This window comes from Gnatocerus cornutus, chromosome 3, assembly GCF_029298725.1.
Source record: "Gnatocerus cornutus isolate USDA-ARS CGAHR chromosome 3, icGnaCorn1.1, whole genome shotgun sequence".
Taxonomy (NCBI): Eukaryota; Metazoa; Arthropoda; class Insecta; order Coleoptera; family Tenebrionidae; genus Gnatocerus; species Gnatocerus cornutus.
In genome coordinates this window covers 12915439-12934678 of record NC_142235.1, presented here as the reverse complement: position 1 = coordinate 12934678, position 19240 = coordinate 12915439, and the positions used below count along the sequence as shown (strand labels likewise).

General features: G+C 33.1%; 5 protein-coding genes across 5 annotated transcripts; 1 reads left to right on the top strand and 4 right to left on the bottom strand.

Annotated features, from left to right (window-relative positions):
• Positions 1 to 1105: 1105 nt before the first annotated feature.
• Positions 1106 to 1998, bottom strand: LOC148177097 (farnesol dehydrogenase-like). Its single transcript, XM_088031821.1, has 4 exons — positions 1891 to 1998; positions 1385 to 1846; positions 1192 to 1338; positions 1106 to 1147 (listed from the first exon to the last, which is right to left on the bottom strand). Exons 1-4 carry the CDS (start codon positions 1996 to 1998, stop codon positions 1106 to 1108), a joined length of 759 nt encoding a protein of 252 aa, XP_087887947.1.
• Positions 1999 to 2396: 398 nt separating this feature from the next.
• LOC148177096 (farnesol dehydrogenase-like) lies at positions 2397 to 3307 on the bottom strand. Its single transcript, XM_088032092.1, has 4 exons — positions 3200 to 3307; positions 2695 to 3156; positions 2483 to 2638; positions 2397 to 2438 (listed from the first exon to the last, which is right to left on the bottom strand). The coding sequence occupies exons 1-4, from the start codon at positions 3305 to 3307 to the stop codon at positions 2397 to 2399; spliced, it is 768 nt and encodes a 255-aa protein (XP_087888218.1).
• A 5606-nt stretch (positions 3308 to 8913) lies between these two features.
• LOC148177095 (farnesol dehydrogenase-like) lies at positions 8914 to 9894 on the top strand. Its single transcript, XM_088033492.1, has 3 exons — positions 8914 to 9088; positions 9133 to 9597; positions 9652 to 9894. Exons 1-3 carry the CDS (start codon positions 8981 to 8983, stop codon positions 9847 to 9849), a joined length of 771 nt encoding a protein of 256 aa, XP_087889618.1. The 5' UTR covers positions 8914 to 8980; the 3' UTR covers positions 9850 to 9894.
• A 3723-nt stretch (positions 9895 to 13617) lies between these two features.
• LOC148177094 (farnesol dehydrogenase-like) lies at positions 13618 to 14699 on the bottom strand. Its single transcript, XM_088031617.1, has 4 exons — positions 14502 to 14699; positions 13982 to 14443; positions 13782 to 13937; positions 13618 to 13734 (listed from the first exon to the last, which is right to left on the bottom strand). Exons 1-4 carry the CDS (start codon positions 14607 to 14609, stop codon positions 13693 to 13695), a joined length of 768 nt encoding a protein of 255 aa, XP_087887743.1. The 5' UTR covers positions 14610 to 14699; the 3' UTR covers positions 13618 to 13692.
• A 2333-nt stretch (positions 14700 to 17032) lies between these two features.
• LOC148177093 (farnesol dehydrogenase-like) lies at positions 17033 to 18114 on the bottom strand. Its single transcript, XM_088033476.1, has 4 exons — positions 17894 to 18114; positions 17386 to 17847; positions 17174 to 17329; positions 17033 to 17125 (listed from the first exon to the last, which is right to left on the bottom strand). Exons 1-4 carry the CDS (start codon positions 17999 to 18001, stop codon positions 17084 to 17086), a joined length of 768 nt encoding a protein of 255 aa, XP_087889602.1. The 5' UTR covers positions 18002 to 18114; the 3' UTR covers positions 17033 to 17083.
• Between the last annotated feature and the right edge of the window lie 1126 nt (positions 18115 to 19240).

The window sequence follows — 19240 nt, the reverse complement described above, 5'->3', positions numbered from 1 at the left end:
TCATTTTCCGCAGAATTTCGCGCAGATTCAAATCCAGGCTGCAAATTTAGGTACGATAACAAATAAAACTGAGTTATCGTCGTTCAAAATTTCGGATAGTAATTTTTGTTTAATTTTTTATGCTCGATATTTTCAAAACAACAATTACATAGATTTTCTCTCGCTTTTCTTTTTTAGAATTTGTCTTTTAGTACCCAAAATTTAATAGCTGATTTTTTGACGAAAAAAAATTCCGACATAATAGATTTGACATTTTTGAAAAAAAATTATTATAAAAACTATTTCAAATTTTTGCGCTTATTTTAGGCTCATTTTACGCAGAATTTTGCGCAAATTCTAAATCCAAGCTCAAAATTCATGTACGACAACCATTATCGAGTTATGGCCGTTTATAGTTTCGGATAATTGATTTTTATTTTTAAAATTTTTAATGTTCGATATCTTAGAAACTACAACAGATAAAAAGGAACAATTTGCGCCATCGTTTTTTTCGCGCTTTTTTCCTTTAAAATTCGCTTTCACATTTCAAAAGTCAATGGTCGATTTTTTCGTAAAAAAAATTTTCGACTCCATCAATAAAAATTATTGAAATTGTAGTTTTTTGGTCGCCACTCGTAAACTAGTTTACCTACCGCTTACAGATTTGGCCAATTGGGAGGTTTCGAACTGATTTTTTTATTGCCATATGTATACTATAAAGACATTAAACGTAATTTTTGGCTCAAAAAAATAAAAATTATCCCAAAAATACTTCTTAAAACTCAAGTTATTTGTGTTCATTTAACGCAGAATCTCACATTGAACCCAAAACTGTTTTCATTTTTTTCGTACGTTAACAAATAACTGAGTCATGGCTGATTAAAATTTTGAGTAGTCGCCAGGGAATTCGATCGATGTCTTGTTTATTCTTCTTCTTCTTCAAAATTTCTTGGTTCTCTCAAATTTGTTTTATGAGTGTTCAAATTATCGTCACCACCCGTTGAGAGTTTACTACATCTCGTTACAAGCCATCTCGCTTCATAAGCTTTTTCCAACTTTCGAAAATTGTAACAAAAACTCAAGTTTTTTACAAACCTTTTTATTCCAAAATTCCCTATTTTTTTCTTCAAAATTTTTCACCAATCGGTCTCACTGTAAGCTCGTGCACCTAAAAACTCTTTCAAAATATAGTCAGATGGTGTAACTGCTTACTTGAACATGCTCTGGAGTAGACAGAACATAGACCAGAGCATCGGCTATATCTTCAGCGTTCAAAGTAGGCCAGTCTTTCATGTGTGCTAGAGTTTCTGAAGACATATTCGTTGGAAGCTCACTTTTGGTAAATCCCGGACTCAAACTCTACTTATTTCAATAAATTAAGTAGTAATTGGTAAATTATACTTACAGTGACTTTGATTTTTGATCCGAGATGGTTGAACTCTTGTCTTAGCGTCTCGGTTAAAGCAGTGACCGCGTACTTAGAAGAAGAGTAGAGATTCAGACCTGGTACGTTTGGAATCATATGACCAACAACACTGTTAATATGGACAATATGTCCATTTATCTTCTTCTCCTTCATAATCTTCACTGCTTCTCTTGTCGCCACGCAAAGAGCTAAGACATTCAACTCGTACATTTTCTTCCAGGTCTCCGTCTTAAAATCCGTCAGCATAGAGCTCATTGCCACTCCGGCGTTGTTCACCAAGACGTGAACTGGTCCCAAGTTCTCACTCGTCCATTGGAAGAGTTTCACCAGCTCTTGTTCTTTAGTAACATCGGCTTTGTACGAGTAGAGTTTACCTTTCTTCCCGGAGAGTTCTTTAGATCTTTTTTCGATAAGTTCAGAGCGACGGGCTACTCCAACCACCTGGAAAAAGAGTTGGAGGAGAGGTAAGAGATTTGAGAACTTACAATGAGGCCGTGCTCGACGAGGGCGTCGGCCATGGCCGCACCCAGTCCAACGCTTGCTCCGGTGACAATGGCCACTTTTCCGGCCCATCTTTGCATCGAGATAACCATTTTGAAAAAGGTTTGATTCCCAGATTCCTTCAATTGAAGGAGATTTAGGTGGAAGGAAGAAAATGCCAAGTTACGGTTTAGGGACGCGCTTTTAACTAAAAACATAAGAAAATCATAACAATGATGGCAACAATAGAATTTCCAGTTCCTCCAATTGAAATTCCACCTTTATTGTTTCTTGTTTGCATTTCCTATAACGGTCAGATTTCAAATTTTATGTGCATGGATAATTTTAGAAAAATTCTACATCGCTTTATGCTTTACTGGAAACTCCAGACAGCTCCCAATCTTCTATGCTATAAAAGTTCTCCCAAAATCCTGCAAAGTTTGGAGAGTGGAATGGGAAAAATTGCCACATTTTTTTTTATTTTTTATTCGTTAAATTTGACACAGTTGCTTCAAAATTTTTCTCCTGCCGGCTTCACCAGAAGCTCGTGTATCTAAAAAATCCTTCAAAATAGAGTCAATTGGTGGAGCAACATACCTGGACGTGTTCCGGAGTCGACAGAACATAAATCAGAGCATCAGCAATGTCTTCGCCTTTCAAAATAGACCACTCTTTCATTTGTTCCAGAGTTTCCGGTGTCAAGTTCGCACCGGAAGTTGTCAGTTCGCTTTCGGTGAATCCCGGACTCAAACTCTGGTGATAATAATAATAATAATAATAATAATACTATTTTGAGCTCTTAGACTTACCGTGACTTTGATTTTCAATTCAAGATAGTTGAGTTCTTGTCTTAGAGTCTCGGTCAGTGCAGTAACCGCGCATTTGGAAGATGAGTAGACATTCATACCTGGGACATTAGGAAGGCTGTGACTAACAGCACTGTTAATATGAACAATATGACCATTGATTTTCTTTTCTTTCATGATCTTCACTGCTTCTCTTGTCGCCACGCACAGAGCTAGAACATTCAAATCAAAGACTTTCTTCCAGGCGAAAGTTTCTCCTTCGGTCAACGTGGAGGTAACAGCGACTCCTGCGTTATTCACCAAGACGTGGACAGGTCCTAAGTTTTGACTCGTCCATTGGAAGAGTTTTAACACTTCTTGTTCGTTGGTGATATCGGCTGTGTACGAGTAGAGTCTACCTTTCTTATCGAAGAGTTCTTTGGCTCTTTTTTCGATGAGTACGGAGCGACGGGCCACTCCAACCACCTGAGCAGTTGAATTGGAAAGAATTGGAGAGTTAGGAACTTACAATGAGGCCGTGTTCGACAAGAGCATCGACGAGGGCGACACCGATTCCTGCACTTGCTCCGGTGACGATGGCGACTTTGCCCGCCCATTTTTGCATTGAGAGAACCATTTTGGAGTTGCGATTTAAAAAAGAGATTTCCAAATTCCTCTTACTTGAAGAGCTCTAGGTCATTTTTTTTCCAAAACGTTAAAATAAGAAGTTAGGATGTTGGTGAAGACACTGCAAAATTGCAAATTGCAAGAAAGGACTTTCTAGATTCTACAATGCAAATCCTAACCTTTATTGGTTTCCGTTATGCATCACTTTTTAATTTAATATCTATGCATCAAGTCGGAAATGCATTGTTTTCGTCTGGAAAGACGCAATTTTAAATGAATTATTAAACATACTCCCTCAGAAACGTACGACTATCGGGGAGTACCTTGGGAGAATTACTGGTCAGTCCTTCCACTTCAAATAAAGTGAAAAACTCAAGACAAGTTGAAGATCGTAAAAAATAAAATCGAAAGAACTGGTAGAAAAATAAAAACTTCAGAAGCAGTGAAAATGATGAAGAAGACGAGGAAATGTGCAAGTAAGTTGCTCCACCGTTTGAAAAGCCTTTAAGTGCATGAGCTTCTGTGGAGAGAATGTTGAAGCATAAAAAAAAATTGTGGCAATTTTTTCCATCCCGTTCTCCTAGCTTTGCAGGTTTTTGGAACACTTTTTTTAGTATAAAAAACTGAGATTTGTGGGAAATCTCAAGTCAAGTAAACAAGTATGGAGAATGACTTTAAAATTTTCCATGCACATAAAATATAAAATCAGACGTATGACGATCATAGAAAATGCAAACGAGAAACAATAGAGGTTGTAATTTTAATTGGAGGAATTGGAAATTCCATTGTTGCAATCATTGTTACGGTTTTCTTTTGTTTTTAATTCAAAAAGCTTGTTTTTGTATCGTAGCTTGGCATTTTCTCCCTCCTAAACCTCCTAACTTTGGAGGAATCTGAAAGTCAAATTTATCCCACCCTCCTTTCCTTATTGTGAAGAAATTTCGGAGATCTTTCTTTCATTTTTTTCTTATCAGTACCACATTCGTACGTAACCAATTAAAAGCACTTTATTTTTCCGTAAAATAGAAAAAGCGAACAAGACCATTTTATCACCAACTTCTTTTTTTTTTAAACCAGTTATTTAATCATAAAATTTGGATTTTGGAGAAATCTGGAGTCATTCATCTCACCCGCTTCTCCTAATCGCGGAGAAATTTAGAAAAACATTTTCCATTCTTTACATCGTAAATTGCAAGAATGGAATTTAGAGATTTTACAATGCAAATCTTAACCTTTATTGATTTCTGTTATGCATTGTAGTGTCCCACTTCAAATTCAAATTTCAAACTTTTCGCGCCACAACGACAGCAGGAATTTTTGTGTTAAGAAGTTGGTGGATTTGGGAGTTCACCGCCGCCACAGCGGAGGAGGCGGGCGACGCCGGAGGCATTCATTCTTGGTACGACTTCGGAACTACCAAGGTGACGTAAGCGTCTGGATTCAACCAGTGTTCGCTCGCCGTCCGATAAGTCACGTGCATAAGCAGTTTAGATTCGTGGAAACCCGATAGTTTTGGGAACTGGAATTTTATTCGATTCTGTTCAAGGAATTTATACTGTTGAGTTCGAAGAATTAAAAATAGAATAGGATTTTAGAGAAATTGTGAAATACATCAAATTAACTGGGAATGTCTTTTTGAATCGCTCTGTGTCATTCGTGAGCAAAAACGAGTACATTTTTCCTAAAGTCCACGACTTTCTTTTGTATTTTATTGAAACATTGTATTTTATTGAAACTGAAACTGAAAATTTATATGTTTATGTATTTTATGTATGTCCTTTGTTTTCTTAGCTGCTCTGTACTTGTCCGAACCCAATTCTCCTTTCTAGATTTTCTTCGTCACGAAAGACTTAACATAACAAACAGCCTCTCGCGTTAATATTAGTAGATTTTTCAGAGTGTGATCAATTCAAAATTAAACTTTGATTTTGACTTTCGAAAAACCCTCCAGTGCTGGAAGCTTGTTACGTGGGACTCGCGGGGTAGTCAGGGTTCACCTAACTAGCGGGTCTTCCGCGGGTGAGATGTTGGTTACTCTTAATCTGGCCATAATTTGTTAGTACTCTCGATAAGACACCGCCTGTATGTACTATGCTTGCGGAATAGGAAAGATTGTCTTCGGGCCTTCCGAAAACATAATCTCGTCCTGTTTCTGTGTGTCGCCTTTGAAAATAATTAACTTTTATTATTGATGTTTATTGATAAATTGTTTGTACATGTCTACTTGGTAAAATGTGTGTTGTCATTCATTGTTATTTTGTTTAAATAATTTTTGTAGTTTGATCACACTCACAACAGAGCGAATGGGAGATTTTTGTAGTTCTTTTGATGTAATTCACTTTCCGTTAATTTGTTTATTGCATTTTTGTACCGAAACGTTTCTTTGTAAAGTGACTTCCTTTGACATTAAAGATTATTAAGTATTTTGTAACATGAATTGAATAAACATGATCAGTTCGTCTGTTCAAATGCTTGTAATTCTTGAACAATTAGCTGTAAAATTTAAATCAAAACCATTCAAACTTTCAAACATTGAACATTGTTGATTTTGTAGGTCTACTAAAGAGAAGAGGAATCAATCTGTGGATGTCACCGGAGCCTAGCAGCAAATTGCATAAAATTTGCGACAAATGATTTTAAAATTGAATAAACGTAATAAAAATGAAATTTGTAAGAAATTAAAAGAAAGATGAATAAACGTAACAAAACTTTAAAAAAAATTAAATTTGGCGCTCACCAGTTTAGTTTCCCCTACAACCACTTTGGCGCTAGTGTTAAAATAAAAAACTTTAAAATATTTCCAATTTTTGACCCACCACATCTACTAAAAGGGATAAGGAATAATTTTTTAAACAAAAGCGTTAAGTTTAGGAAAGGCCAGACTACCAAAACTGCAAAATGGGCACATATTGTAAAGCTATATGAAATTGATAATGCTCATAATACGATTGATGGGCTACAAGCATTACTTCATTTAAACACATCTACAAGAACAAAATTAAAAAGATGAAGGTGAAGCATGCTGCTCAAATATTTAGCCATCGTGTAGCAGTCACTTTAAACTTGGCTGGAAATTGTGGTATGTATATCATATTTATTGTTTATGTTGTTTTAATATACAGGGTCCGGTAACACTTGTGTCTACCCCCAAAATCGTCTTTAATTTTAACGAGAAAATTTTGAAAATTTGCATACGCTCACAGTTGACAAAGCTCTAGAAGCTAACGCAAAAATTTGTTTTTTATCACTCATAGTTTTGGCGTCGCGACGCCTTAAAAATCTAATTTTTAGGTAATTGTGAGGTTTTGTGATATCAACCCCTAATTTAATTTTTTTCAATATAAATGTGTTAAAAATATCTCAGTTGTTATTTTAAATTTTATGCAAATTGTCTTCAAAATTTGAGAAAAAAATGCTGTTTTATCAAGTTAGTTTTCAATTTCATTACGTCAAAGTTCTTTGGCTCGCTTTAGATTGTAACAAAAATCTTACTTGGTGAAATTGTCGCTTTGTCGATGTTAATTAACGATTTCTGATGTCCATAAAGTGCAACATGCCCGTGTTAATCAAAATTAACCTTTATAAGAGTGAATAAAGTGACTTGTGAAATTTTGGTGTAAACGTAGTTTGCAATTGCGCTGTCATAATTTTAAAAACTAACTTGATAAAACAGCGTTTTTTTCGCAAATTTTAAACACAATTTGCATTAGATTTAAAATAAAAACTCAGATATTTGTATCACTGTTATGTTGAAAAAAAAATAGAATTCGCAAATATTTCCGCAAACTCAAAAGTCGCTAAAAATTATACTTCTTAGGCGTCGCGACGCCAACCAAACCGTGATAAAAAATAAATTTTTGCGTCAGCTTCTAGAGCTTTGTCAACTATGAGCGTATGCAAATTTTCAAAATTGTAACTTTAAAATTAAAGACTATTTTGGGGGTGGACACAAGTGTTGCCGAACCCTGTACATGTTTACAGATAATTTCAATGTGTTTGGTGGCGGAGCAAAGAACACCGCCGAATTTTTGTTATTTTTTGACAAATTGTTTGATTGTTAATGGAAAGACTAAGTTTGCCACCAACGGTAAACCACTCACGGGCGGAATTACAAATTTATCAGCACATTATAAATTTTGGATTGAAGATTATTCATTACCAATACTGGAGTCTATGGAATTTGAAACTAAGAATCAGAAACTAAGGACAGGGCAAAACCTCCAACTATCAAGAATTGGATATTCACTCTAAAAATTTTATGAGGGTAACTAAACAGCTTCAAGAAGCAGGATTTGAATACATTTTGAGTCGTCATTTAAATCAAGATGCATTAGAAAACTTTTTTGGGAGAATTAGAAGTTTTGGAGCACAACAGACGAACCCAATACCAGGGAACTTTGGTTCTATTTTCAAAACCATTGTTGTCAACCATAAAATTTCACAATACGAGCTACAACTGTGAAGACGATGGCTGCGATTTTTTGTTTGACTAAATAAATATTTTGTTCAACAAAGAACTGGAAAAAGGGGGAAAAGCGGTGTCGAACCTGAAAAGATTTTTGTGAAGGATTCAGGAGAAAGAATAAAACAAGATTTGGGAGAGCAAATGCTTCAAATGGACCTAAACATGTTTTCGACAAATTATGTGGCAGGATTTGTCATAAAAAAAATTAGAAAAACGGTTGACGGTTGCAGATTGAAGGAAAAGTCGAAGACAGCGGAAATATGCTGATTAAATACAGAAAGTATTCAAACAACTGCAAAATGATGGCTCCAAGTGAAGGTTTTTCCAAATTCTTCGAAAAAATGCTCGCAATTATTAAAACTACGTTATTGGAAAAAGCAACGACAAAAACCTTGGCTCAAGAGAGTTTTATGAACATTTTAGAAAATCAACATTTTGATTTAATTTGCAATGACCATAAAAGTGTTCTTATACCAAAAATAGTAAAAATTGTACACTGGACAAAACATCGGGAGGAAAGGATTCAAGACCCTTGCCAGAGAACGATGACATAAAGAGGAAGGCCAAGATTATATTTAATAAACGGAACGAGGACAAAAAATTCTGTAATTTTTTTTAAATTAAATGATTTTAATTTGACTGATTTTTTAATTATTAAAATTAAATTAGTAAATTCTAACCTAACCTAAACCCGTTTCTTTGACTTTGTGACTTACAAGACATTGTTTTCTCTCCCAACCACGAGAGGGACAAAATTTTGTTTATCCAAGCTTCAAGCAAGCGCGTTGAGCGTCTAGAGATTGGGTGGTTTGTGGTATAAACGTCTTAGGAAATGCAAACGAGAAACAATAGAGATTATAATTTCAACTGAAGAAATTGCAAATTCTATTGTTACAATTATTGTTACGGTTTTCTTTTGTTTTGACTTAAAAAAGTCTATTTTTGTATCATAACTTAACTCTTTCTTTTAAACCTCCTAACTTTGGAGGAACCTGGGAGTAAAATTAATCCCACCCGCCTCTCCTAATTGTGGAGGAATTCAGGAAAACATTTTCCCATTTTTTATCTTATCAGTACCACATTTAAACGTGACCAATTAAGCGCACTTATTTCCGTAAATTTACAAAGCAAACAAGGCCATCTTATCACCACCTTCATTTTTTTAAACGAGTCATTTATTCATGTGCTTAACTTTACGTGCTTCGAATTGACTCAACGATGGTGCTATCAATGGACCGCTGGATGGGCAAAGTCGCCATCGTCACTGGAGCTAGTTCTGGAATCGGCGCCGCCATCGCCGACGCCCTTGTCGAAAACGGCTTAATCGTAGACCTTTCTCTGTTTTGAACCCTTCTAATTTCCTTTTCCAGGTGGTTGGAGTGGCCCGCCGCTCCAATCTCGTCCAACAAAGATCTAAAGAACTCTCCGACAAAAAAGGTAAACTTCACGCTTACCAAGCCGACGTGGCATGCGAAGAAGAAGTGTTGGAACTCTTCAGATGGACTACGAAGAACTTAGGACCAGTGCACATCTTAGTCAACAACGCCGGTCGAAGAACTAACGAATCCAACCTAACAAGTGGAGAGACGGAACTTTGGAAAAGTGTCTTCAATGTTAACGTCTTGGCGGTGTGCGTCGCGACGAGAGAAGCAGTGAAAATAATGAAAGAGAATAAAATCAACGGACATATTATTCATATGAATAGTATCCTAGGGCACGTGGTGGTTGGGGTTCCGAATCTCAGCGTTTATCCGGCTACGAAACATGCTATTACGGCCCTGACGGAAACTTTGAGGCACGAGTTCAATCATCTTGGATTGAAGATTAAAATTACTGTAAGATTGTAACTTTTTCGGAATCTTAACTCTGTTTTTTTTTTTAATTATTAGAGTGTCAGTCCTGGTTTCGTTGAAAGCGAAATGACAATATTAAGCAAAAATCTGTCTCAGCAAAAACGAGTTTTGTTAGAAAAGTGGCCGATTTTGAAGCCCCAGGATATAGCAGATGGAGTTATTTACGCGCTGTCTACTCCTGAGCACGTTCAGGTTGTGGAATTGACCATTAAACCAGTTGGGGAAATATTTTAAGCCTGTATTCAGTTATTACAGGTCTAAATAGAAAAAAAAGTTTAATTTTGGCAATTTATTCCACCCCAATCTCCTAATTTTGGAGATACATAAACAATGTCCTAAAAGTGGCGCGCTTTCTTAAAATAGGGTAATTGGGTGGTTCCCCAAAGTACCAAAAAATTAAAAAAAAATTTCACTTTCTGTTTTCGTATTAGGGCCAAAATAAAATTAGGAAAATGGCAACATTGCTGAACTGTTTCCCTAATAATTTAAATTTCCAGAATTTCGGACACCCTGTATTTGAAAATTTGTGAAAAATGAACTAAGAAATTTGAACTGGGGCAGTGGAAAGTCATTGCTAAGTTAAATTGCTTTTAATTCTGAATACTCAGCCCATTTCGCCGGTCAGGTCCGGACTCAGACATATTTGTAAAATTTTAGTACATCGCATTCACTTAAATATTTTTTTGCGTTTTGCTTAACAGTTAGCAAAATCAAGAAACTTTAGAATATGTTATTAAAAAGGTAATTAAATAAGCTTTAAACTAAGCATAGAAATCGCCAAAAAAATCAGTTTTTTTTCAAGATACTTGACTAAAATTGATGATAACTTCAAAATACGATCGTGTTTTTTTTTAACTTTTTAATACTCCTACTTTTTTTGACCTAAATTGGTACTTTGATTTTTTATTGTAATTTGTAAATATGAAGGTTAAAATCTCTGATACCGCGGTACTAAACAAGTTACTAAACAAGTTATTTTATTTTGCCATTTAGAAGTAATACAAGGTGTTTATAAATGTTTCCAGCATCAAGGGTAGTTATAAAATGTCAAAGAAAAATTTGCCGCTTATTACGAATGTGGGTTTAGATTTTTTCACCTGACATTTGTAATTCACCTCAACCAAAGAGCAAAGTTTGTTTTGTAAAAACTGTTCTAGTTGTGATTTTAAGCCTAAAAATTAAAAACTTGAACCCAAAATTGAAACTAAAACGTCATTGACGTAGTGACATTTTAAATGTGTTCAACATAGTTATATTCACTAGGAGAACAAAGCGGTAAATTAGTGCATGCTATGATACTAGAAACATTTATAAACACCTTGTATAACAAAGATTGGAAAATGAAGTCACTCTAAATTTTGTAAAAAAAATCGAAAAATCACACGTTTCTAAATGATTTTGCTGATTATTTCCATTTTATTCTAATATCTCTGGATTCCGGTCTGATAGAGCAAAACCTAATAGATATTAGGAACTAAAAAACTAGAAAAATGGGAGAATCTGAGAATATAATTGAGGAGTTATTTTTCAAAACTTAATAAATCCAATTTTGACTGACAGTGGGTTTGATGTGAATTTGAGATTATTTTGGGTAAACCTTACAATGTGTATATGTTATTTAGTGAAAAACCTCTTGCTTAAACATTGTTTTACCTTCTTATGCCAAAATAATTGAAGCAAATTTGACGAAAATTAAACAAATTATCGTTTTTTCTAAACGTTTGTAAAAATTTATGAAATAGATTTATTAAGTTTTGAAAAATAACTCCTCAATTGAGAGGCACTGTAAAACTTAAAGCCAAAACGCTGACAAACTGAGAAGTTGATTGAGAGTAGATTGACTTTCAACAAATACGTACACATTAAATATTAAAAAGCATTTCGATAATTTTTGGCTATGCGGTTGTGAGTTTCCTAGAATTTGATTATGTCAATCTGACAAATGCTGTCAGAATCACTGTCTGTCAGTGTCAGGATAAAGGCAAACTCAATCAAGCAAAAAATGGGTGTTCGCGAATTTATTGATGATGAAATCCAGTGTTCAATTGGGTAAATTCACCAAATAGAAAACTAATTTTTGCAGAAGACAACTAATGAGGGCAAAACAGCTCTCATATCCGCCGTTTTGCTGAAACTTGGTGCAAAAATTCTTGTCTTGCAAATTGTCTTCTCACAATATAAAACTCATTTTTAATCTGAATTTTTCTATATTAAGTTATTTTTGTTGAGTCTGTCTCACGCTGATGAAGTGAGCAAAACTTTCTGTATTTTGGAGGAGTTGACTCCTCCTGACATTCTTTTTGTGGTGTTTTTTATCAGATTTTTCGAAAATACTAGAGTTCTGTCCCTTTCGGACTTTTCGCCCCCGGGCGAGAGACGGTACGTTTCAGTTTGCGTTTTCCCTATTCGCTTTCAATTTTACGGTCCGCTCTGAGGATGACCTGTAGATTGCATTGAGATAGAAAAATCCAATTGAAAGTTTGCGCTAGCGTAAATAATAATCGCTCTGAACGCCGAGGTAAACATAGTACTAGTCAACACTAGAACAATGGATATTTTTTAAAGAGAAATGGTCTTCTGATTCCAAATTTAAAGTTTGTTTTGTCCCGTAAGGTCCGATTCAGAAATTTTTTTGAAAACTGATGAATTAAAAGTTTGGCTGCACTAAAATTTTTTCTTCAGTTGTTTTTTGAAAATATACAAATTTATGGAATTTTATTACTTTTGGTTTGTTTATCAAGTATGCTAAATTAGAGCAAAAATATAATTTTTAAGAATTTTTATTTTGAAGACGATTGAAAAATTTTCATAACTTTTTGCTAAATTCCGTAACTTTGGTAATTTTTATTTTAGAACTGTTAAATTTAGACAATTTATTATTTTTAGATTGTATATCAAGTGTGCTAAATGTCAAAATTGCAGAGCAAAAAAACTAATTTTTAAGAATTTTTGGACTGAAAACAAACAAAAAATTTTCACCACTTTCTCCTTTTCGTAATTTTGGTAATTCTCATTTTAAAACAGTAAAATTTGGAGATTTTATTACGTTTGGTATAAACCTATAAAACCAATCAAGTGTGATAATTGCCAAGATTTTAAACCAAAAATATCTAATTATTAATAGTTTTGTTTTGGAAAACGAACAAGAAGTTTTCATCACTTTATTCTAAATTCCGAAATTTTAGTAATTGTTATCCTAAAACAGTAAAATTTAAAGGGTTTATTATTTTTGGTTTGTGTGCTAAATGTCAAAATAGTAGAGCAAAAATCTAATTTTTAACAATTTTAATTTTGAAGACGAACCAAAAAGTTCGACTACTTTTTTCAAATTTCGTAACTTTTGTAATTTTTATTCTAGAAGAGGAAAATTTGGGGAAATCAACATTCTTGGTTTGTTTATCAGTTGTGGTAAATGTCAAAATTTCAGAGCAAAAAATTTAATTTTTAGGAATTTTTATTTTGAAGATGAACCAAAAAGTTCCGCCACCTACTTCAAATTTCGTAACTCGGGAAATTTTTATTTTAGAAGAGTAAAATTTGGAGAAATCGTTATTTTTGGTTTGTTTATCAAGTGGGCTTAATGTCAAAATTTTAAAGCAAAAAATCAAATTTTTAAGAATTTTTATTTTGAAAACGAACTAACTACCGTAACAATATTTTTAATTGTGGTGGTTAAACACAGAAAACTGAGAAAATTGAGAAACCGTCAACCTAATTTTAGAAAACTGTGGAACCAGGAAATACCAAAAAATTAATTAGAAGAATTTTAGAATGCGAATAAGCAAATAAGAAGCTTAAAAACTACAAACTGGGATAATGAAAAACTGATGAATCTAATTGTCACAAACTATAAAACTAAGAAACTAAAAACCAAAAAACTGAAAAAATAAAAATCTGATTGAAGACACAATTAGAGAAATTGAGAAAATGCTAGAAAACTGCAAACACTAAGAATCTGAAAATCAGGTGAATCCAAAACTCTGGACTGGAAAAATAAATCTGTCAAATTTGAAAAGTAATTTTAATTTTGTTAGACAATTTAAACAAATTTCTCAGGAGTACTCAATAATAAAAAAATCACAAGTTTTCCCCAACGGGCGTTATAGTCAACTCGTTAATCTGAAACGTCAAATTTAGAAAAAAAATTACAAAATTAGACCAACTACCAAAACGTTCTCAGGAGTGGACAACACATATCCAACAGCTTCTGCAATATCTTCACCCTTCAATATCGGCAATCCCTTTAGTTTTTGTAGCCGACCTTCACTAAAATCCGGATTAATTGTTGACATTTCACTGACGACCAAACCTGGACTTAAACTCTGAAAAATTAAATTAAATTTTACTAAATCTGACCACAACTTACAGTGACTTTAATCTTGGAGTTGGCAGCAATGAGTTCATGTCTTAGAGTCTCTGCCAAAGCAGTCACTGCGTATTTACTAGCAGTGTACACGTTAATTCCAGGCCAATTTAAAATTCTGTGGCCACAAATGCTGTTGATGTGGATGATATGACCACTGATCCCACTCGCTGTCATTCTCTTCACTGCTTCTCTTGTCGCGATGCACAGCCCCATGACATTGACATCGAAAGTGGTTTTCCACACTTCTACATCCCCATTAGACAAAAGATTTTCTTTAGCAACGCCAGCATTGTTAATAAGAATGTGGACTTGCCCGAGATTATCGTCAATCCATTTGAAGGCGTTGAGGATGTCTTCTTCTTTGCTGATATCAGTTTTGACAGCGACGAGTTTGCCTGGTTTTTCTGACAATTGTTTGGATTTTTCTTCGATTCGTTCGAAGCGTCTCGCTAAACCAGCGACCTGAAAAGATTTATTAGTTATTAGTTTTTTTTCTTATTTTGGGGTTTGGTTTTCTTACAATTAGTCCTTTGTCAACGAGGTATTCAGCGATGGATTCGCCGATTCCAGAACTTGCTCCTGTCACGACAGCAACTTTGCCAACCCATCTGTCCCATGAAAGCACCATTTTGGATTGGTTCTAATCTAATGCGGAATTGGGTGTGGAAACAAAATTTTAATGGTAAAATTATTGCGTGTATTGCATCTATTTATACGATTTGGAAGTTTGCCAGACAAAGTTTACACACACAAAGGTGTTTTTCGTTGGTTGGCGACACTGATTGTTTTCAGTCTTCCATCTTTTCCAGTTTCTAATTTTATTAATTACTTATTTTTTAATTTTAACATTGCAATTAGTTTTTTAGTTTTCCAGTTTTCTTAGTTTTCTTAGTTTTTTATTACAATTATTATCCTAGTTTCTCAAAATTATTTGTATTTTAATCATTTTGTTCCTTTTTTCAGTTTCTTATTTCTTTAGTTTCCTACAAATAGTTTGTTCGTTTCTTAGTTTTATCGATTCTTTTATTTATTATTTTATGTTGCTAATTAAAAATGTATTACTTGTGGTTTGTTTATCTAATGTGCTAAATGCCAAAATTTGAAAATTTTTAAAAATTTTGATTTTGTTGACGATTAAAAAATGTTCACGACTTTTTGCTAAATTTCGTAACTTTGGAAATTTCTATCCTAGAAGAGTTAATTTTAAAGGATCTTGTTGTTTTTCGAATGTTTATTAAGTGTGCCAAATGTCAAGATTTTAGAGCTTGAAATCGAACTTTTAAGAATTCTTATTTTACTCCGAAAATTTACACCACTTTCTGCTAAATTCCATAACTTTGGCAATTTATATTCTTTTTTTATTATCTTTAATTTGTTTATTAAGTGTTAAATACCAAAATTTTAGAGTAAAAAATTTTATTTTTAAAATTTTTTTTAGAAGACGAACCTTAAATTTTCATCACTTTCTGTTAAATTCCGTAACTTTAGTATAATTTCTAGCCACGATGAGTGAAATTTGAAGCTTTAATTATTTTTGGTATGTTTATAAAGTGTGCCAAATATCAACATTTTTGAGCAATAAATCTAATTTTTAAGAATTTTTATTTTGAAAACGAACCAAAAATTTTCATCACTTTTTGTTAAATTCCATAACTTTGGTAATCTCTATCATAGAACTGCGAAATTTAAAGGTTTTATTATCTTTAATACGTTTATCAAGTGTGCTAAATACTAAAATTTTGGAGCAAAAAATCTAATTTTTACGATTTTTATTTTGAAGACGTGTCAAAAATGACACCACTTGATACTAATTTGTAACTTTAATCATTTTTACTTTATTTTTACTTTAATAGAGTAAAATTTGGAGGTTTTATTACTTTTGGCGTGTTTATTATGTGTACTAAATACCAACATTTTAGAGCAAGAAATCTAAATTTTACGAATTTTTATTTTGAAAACGAACCAAACATTTTCACATTTTGCTAAATTTTGTAACTTTAGTAATTTCTGTCCTAGAATAGTAAAATTTAGTTTTTATTATTTTTTATATGTTTATATCTTTATCAAGGCTAGATATCAAAATTTAGAGCAAAAAATTTATTTTTAATTTTTAAGAATTTTTTTTAGAAAGCGACCTCATGAAATTCTATTAAATTTTGTAATTTTGATAATTTTTAGCGTAAAATTTAGAGGTTTTTTTATTTTTTGGTTGTTTATCAAATGTTCTAAATATTAAAATTTTAGAGCAAGAAATCAAGCTTTTAACAGTTTTTATTTTGAAGACGATCCAAAAATGCCCATTATTTTCTGCGAAATTTTGTAATTTTAGTAATTTTCATCATTAAATAGTAAAATTTGAAGGTTCAATTATTTTTGACGTGTTTAGCAAGTTTGCTAAATGCTAAAATTTTAGAGTAACGGCTGTTTGACACGATCACATTTTATCTTAAATTTTTACAAATAAAAATTTGAAAATTTTTCTGTGAAATTGATGTTCAAGATTTGTCACAAAATTAATGCAGAAAAATGTTTCCTGTTTGTTAACCCCGAAAATCAGCGGTTTGGGGGTTTATTCTCTTCATTTAGCGCATTGTTACTGTGCAGATTTGTGAAATTATTTGTAAATTTTTAGAACGTTTTAAAATTTTTACAAAAATATTTTCTCCCATTTTGCTGCTTGCCACATTTTTTTTTTAAACAAATTCTCAAATTTTTAAATCAAATCAAAAATGAAAAATGTCCAGCACTGATACGCAATTTTTAAAAAACTGTAAAACTGATAAACTAAAACACTAAAAAACTAATTGAAATAATCTAAGAATCCGAGGAACTGAAAGAAAACTGAGGAATTTGGGCAACTAAGGAACTAAGAAACTAAAAACTAGGAAAACGAGAAACTGAAAATTTAATTGAATATTATTACAATTAGAGAAATTAGGAAAATGAAGAGCATCAGTAATTAATTATAATACGAAATTGGAGAACAAGAAAAACTACGAAGCTGAAAATTCGGGAAAATTTCGGTAATTTGTTGGATTAAAAAAACGGATCTGTAAAACTAGAAGAGGAATTTTAATTTTGTTACATTCAATCATAAAAAAATCAGAAGTTTTCTCCAACGGGCGTTATGGTCAACTCGTTAATCTGGAAAAACAAATTTAGAAAAATAATCTACAAAATCAGACAAACTACCAAAACATTTTCAGGAGTGGACAACACGAAACCAACAGCTTCTGCAATATCCTCGCTCTTCAAGATCGGTAAGGTCTTCAGCGCCTGTTGACGCCCTTCACTGAAATCGGTGTTGAGAGTTGTCATCTCACTGGTGACCAATCCAGGGCTCAAACTCTACAAAATAAAGTTTCGTACTTTTTCAAATTTTAGTGAATTTAACCACAACTTACAGTGACTTTAATCTTGGAGTTGGCAACAATGAGTTCATGTCTTAACGTGTCTGCTAAAGCAGTCACTGCATACTTACTAGCAGTGTACACGTTAATTCCCGGAAAATTAACAACTTTATGACCACAAACGCTGTTAATGTGGATGATATGACCACAGATCTCATTCGCTGTCATCCTCTTCACTGCTTCTCTTGTCGCGATGCACAGCCCCATGACATTGACATCGAAGGTGGTCCTCCAAGCTTCTGCATCTCCATTTGACAAAAGATTTTCTTTAGCAACGCCAGCATTGTTAATAAGAATGTGGACTTGCCCGAGATTATCGTCAATCCATTTGAAGGCCTTAACAATGTCTTCCTCTTTGCTTATGTCAGTTTTGACAGCGACGAGTTTGCCTGGTTTTCCCGACAATTGTTTGGATTTTTCTTCGATTCGCTCGGAGCGTCTTGCTAAACCAGCAACCTGAAAGAAATTAATTTGGTTTTGTTTTGGAGTTTGGTTTTCTTACGATTAGTCCTTTGTCGACGAGGTATTCAGAGATGGATTCTCCGATTCCTGAACTTGCTCCTGTCACGACAGCGACTTTCCCGACCCATCTGTCCCATGAAAGCACCATTTTGGAGTGGTTCTAATCAAAACTGAATGCGGAATTGGGTTAGTAATTGAATAATAAGCAAGACCTTGGTAGTCAATTATCGTGTCTATTTTTATACGGTTTGGGAGATTGCCAAACGGAGATGTTTGGGTTTGGTACTATAGAGACGTGGTAATGTTTTTCTTTAGTTGGCAACACCGACTCTGTGTTTTTCTTGCTTTTTTTGTGGTTTTTTTAAATTGTTCATTTTAAAGAAATTTTACTTTTAGATTATGTATATTTGCTCCTTAATTATAAGTTATAGAGTTTACCAGAAAGTGGTGGAAGTTTTTAGTTCGTCTTTCAAAACAAAATTCTTAAAATTTAGCGTTATTGGTCTAAAGTTTTGGCACTTAGCACACTTGATAAACAAATCAAAAGTAATTAAATCCACAACTCTTAGATTTGTACGACAAAAATTACCAAAATTTCGGACCTTAAATCTGTTCTACCCCTCAACTAAAATTCGTGTTTTGAAAAATATGCAACCCAACATACTAACCATTTGACACATGCCAATCATCCATAAGGGTGAAAATCGTCTGTAAAATTAGCATATTTTCTACCACAGTTCAGCAATAAACCAGGCAGATGAATTTGCCTTGCTTTGGAGTTTGTTGAGAACGGTTTCCCGATTTCTAAATATTATGTCTCTCGAAAATAATAAATGAAAAATAAAGAGAAATAATAAAATAATCATCTAATAAACTTTAAATTTCAAGTAAAAAATGTTTCGTTAAAAATGTGTACCATCACAATTTTATTTTCAAAATTACACTGTGCGACAAATTCAAATTAATTTTGAATGTGTTATGGAATCCAAACAAAGTACATACCCAAAGAACATCCTTACCTCAAAACCTTCACAATTTTTAACATAAGTAGTTGAAAAAATCATAGAAAAGAGATTCTTTTTCTATTTTACTTATGATTTTAATGTACCTATGTATGGTTATCAATATTTAAAATACACATAAAAAACTAAAATTAAAAAAAATTATATGCAATTCATAACTTGTTTAGCCGCCAACTTTGATACAATTTTTTTACTCTTTATTACAAAATTCGATTTTTTCACAATAATTTTAAATTTATTGTATTTGGCAACGTACAGACTTTTATTTTGGAAACAAAAATGTTTAAAACTTACAAAGTCATAAAATTTTACTTTTAAAATTAAATATAAAATTTGGTGGTGACTTGCGGTTACCGGGATATGTT

Coding starts and splice junctions, on each gene's coding strand:
- LOC148177094 (XM_088031617.1), bottom strand. CDS start 14,609: ATGGTGCTTTCATGGGACAGATGGGTTGGCAAAGTTGCTGTCGTGACA. Junction 14,444..14,501: donor TCGTTGACAAAGGACTAATT/GTAAGAAAACCA, acceptor AAATCTTTTCAG/GTCGCTGGTTTAGCGAGACG. Junction 13,735..13,781: donor CCACTCCTGAGAACGTTTTG/GTAGTTGGTCTA, acceptor TTGACGTTTCAG/ATTAACGAGTTGACTATAAC.
- LOC148177096 (XM_088032092.1), bottom strand. CDS start 3,307: ATGGTTCTCTCAATGCAAAAATGGGCGGGCAAAGTCGCCATCGTCACC. Junction 3,157..3,199: donor TTGTCGAACACGGCCTCATT/GTAAGTTCCTAA, acceptor TCAACTGCTCAG/GTGGTTGGAGTGGCCCGTCG. Junction 2,439..2,482: donor CGACTCCGGAACACGTCCAG/GTATGTTGCTCC, acceptor AGGATTTTTTAG/ATACACGAGCTTCTGGTGAA.
- LOC148177097 (XM_088031821.1), bottom strand. CDS start 1,998: ATGGTTATCTCGATGCAAAGATGGGCCGGAAAAGTGGCCATTGTCACC. Junction 1,339..1,384: donor GATCAAAAATCAAAGTCACT/GTAAGTATAATT, acceptor TGAAATAAGTAG/AGTTTGAGTCCGGGATTTAC. Junction 1,148..1,191: donor CTACTCCAGAGCATGTTCAA/GTAAGCAGTTAC, acceptor AAGAGTTTTTAG/GTGCACGAGCTTACAGTGAG.
- LOC148177093 (XM_088033476.1), bottom strand. CDS start 18,001: ATGGTGCTTTCATGGGACAGATGGGTCGGGAAAGTCGCTGTCGTGACA. Junction 17,848..17,893: donor TCGTCGACAAAGGACTAATC/GTAAGAAAACCA, acceptor AATTTCTTTCAG/GTTGCTGGTTTAGCAAGACG. Junction 17,126..17,173: donor CCACTCCTGAAAATGTTTTG/GTAGTTTGTCTG, acceptor TTGTTTTTCCAG/ATTAACGAGTTGACCATAAC.
- LOC148177095 (XM_088033492.1), top strand. CDS start 8,981: ATGGTGCTATCAATGGACCGCTGGATGGGCAAAGTCGCCATCGTCACT. Junction 9,089..9,132: donor TTGTCGAAAACGGCTTAATC/GTAGACCTTTCT, acceptor TTCCTTTTCCAG/GTGGTTGGAGTGGCCCGCCG. Junction 9,598..9,651: donor GATTGAAGATTAAAATTACT/GTAAGATTGTAA, acceptor TTTAATTATTAG/AGTGTCAGTCCTGGTTTCGT.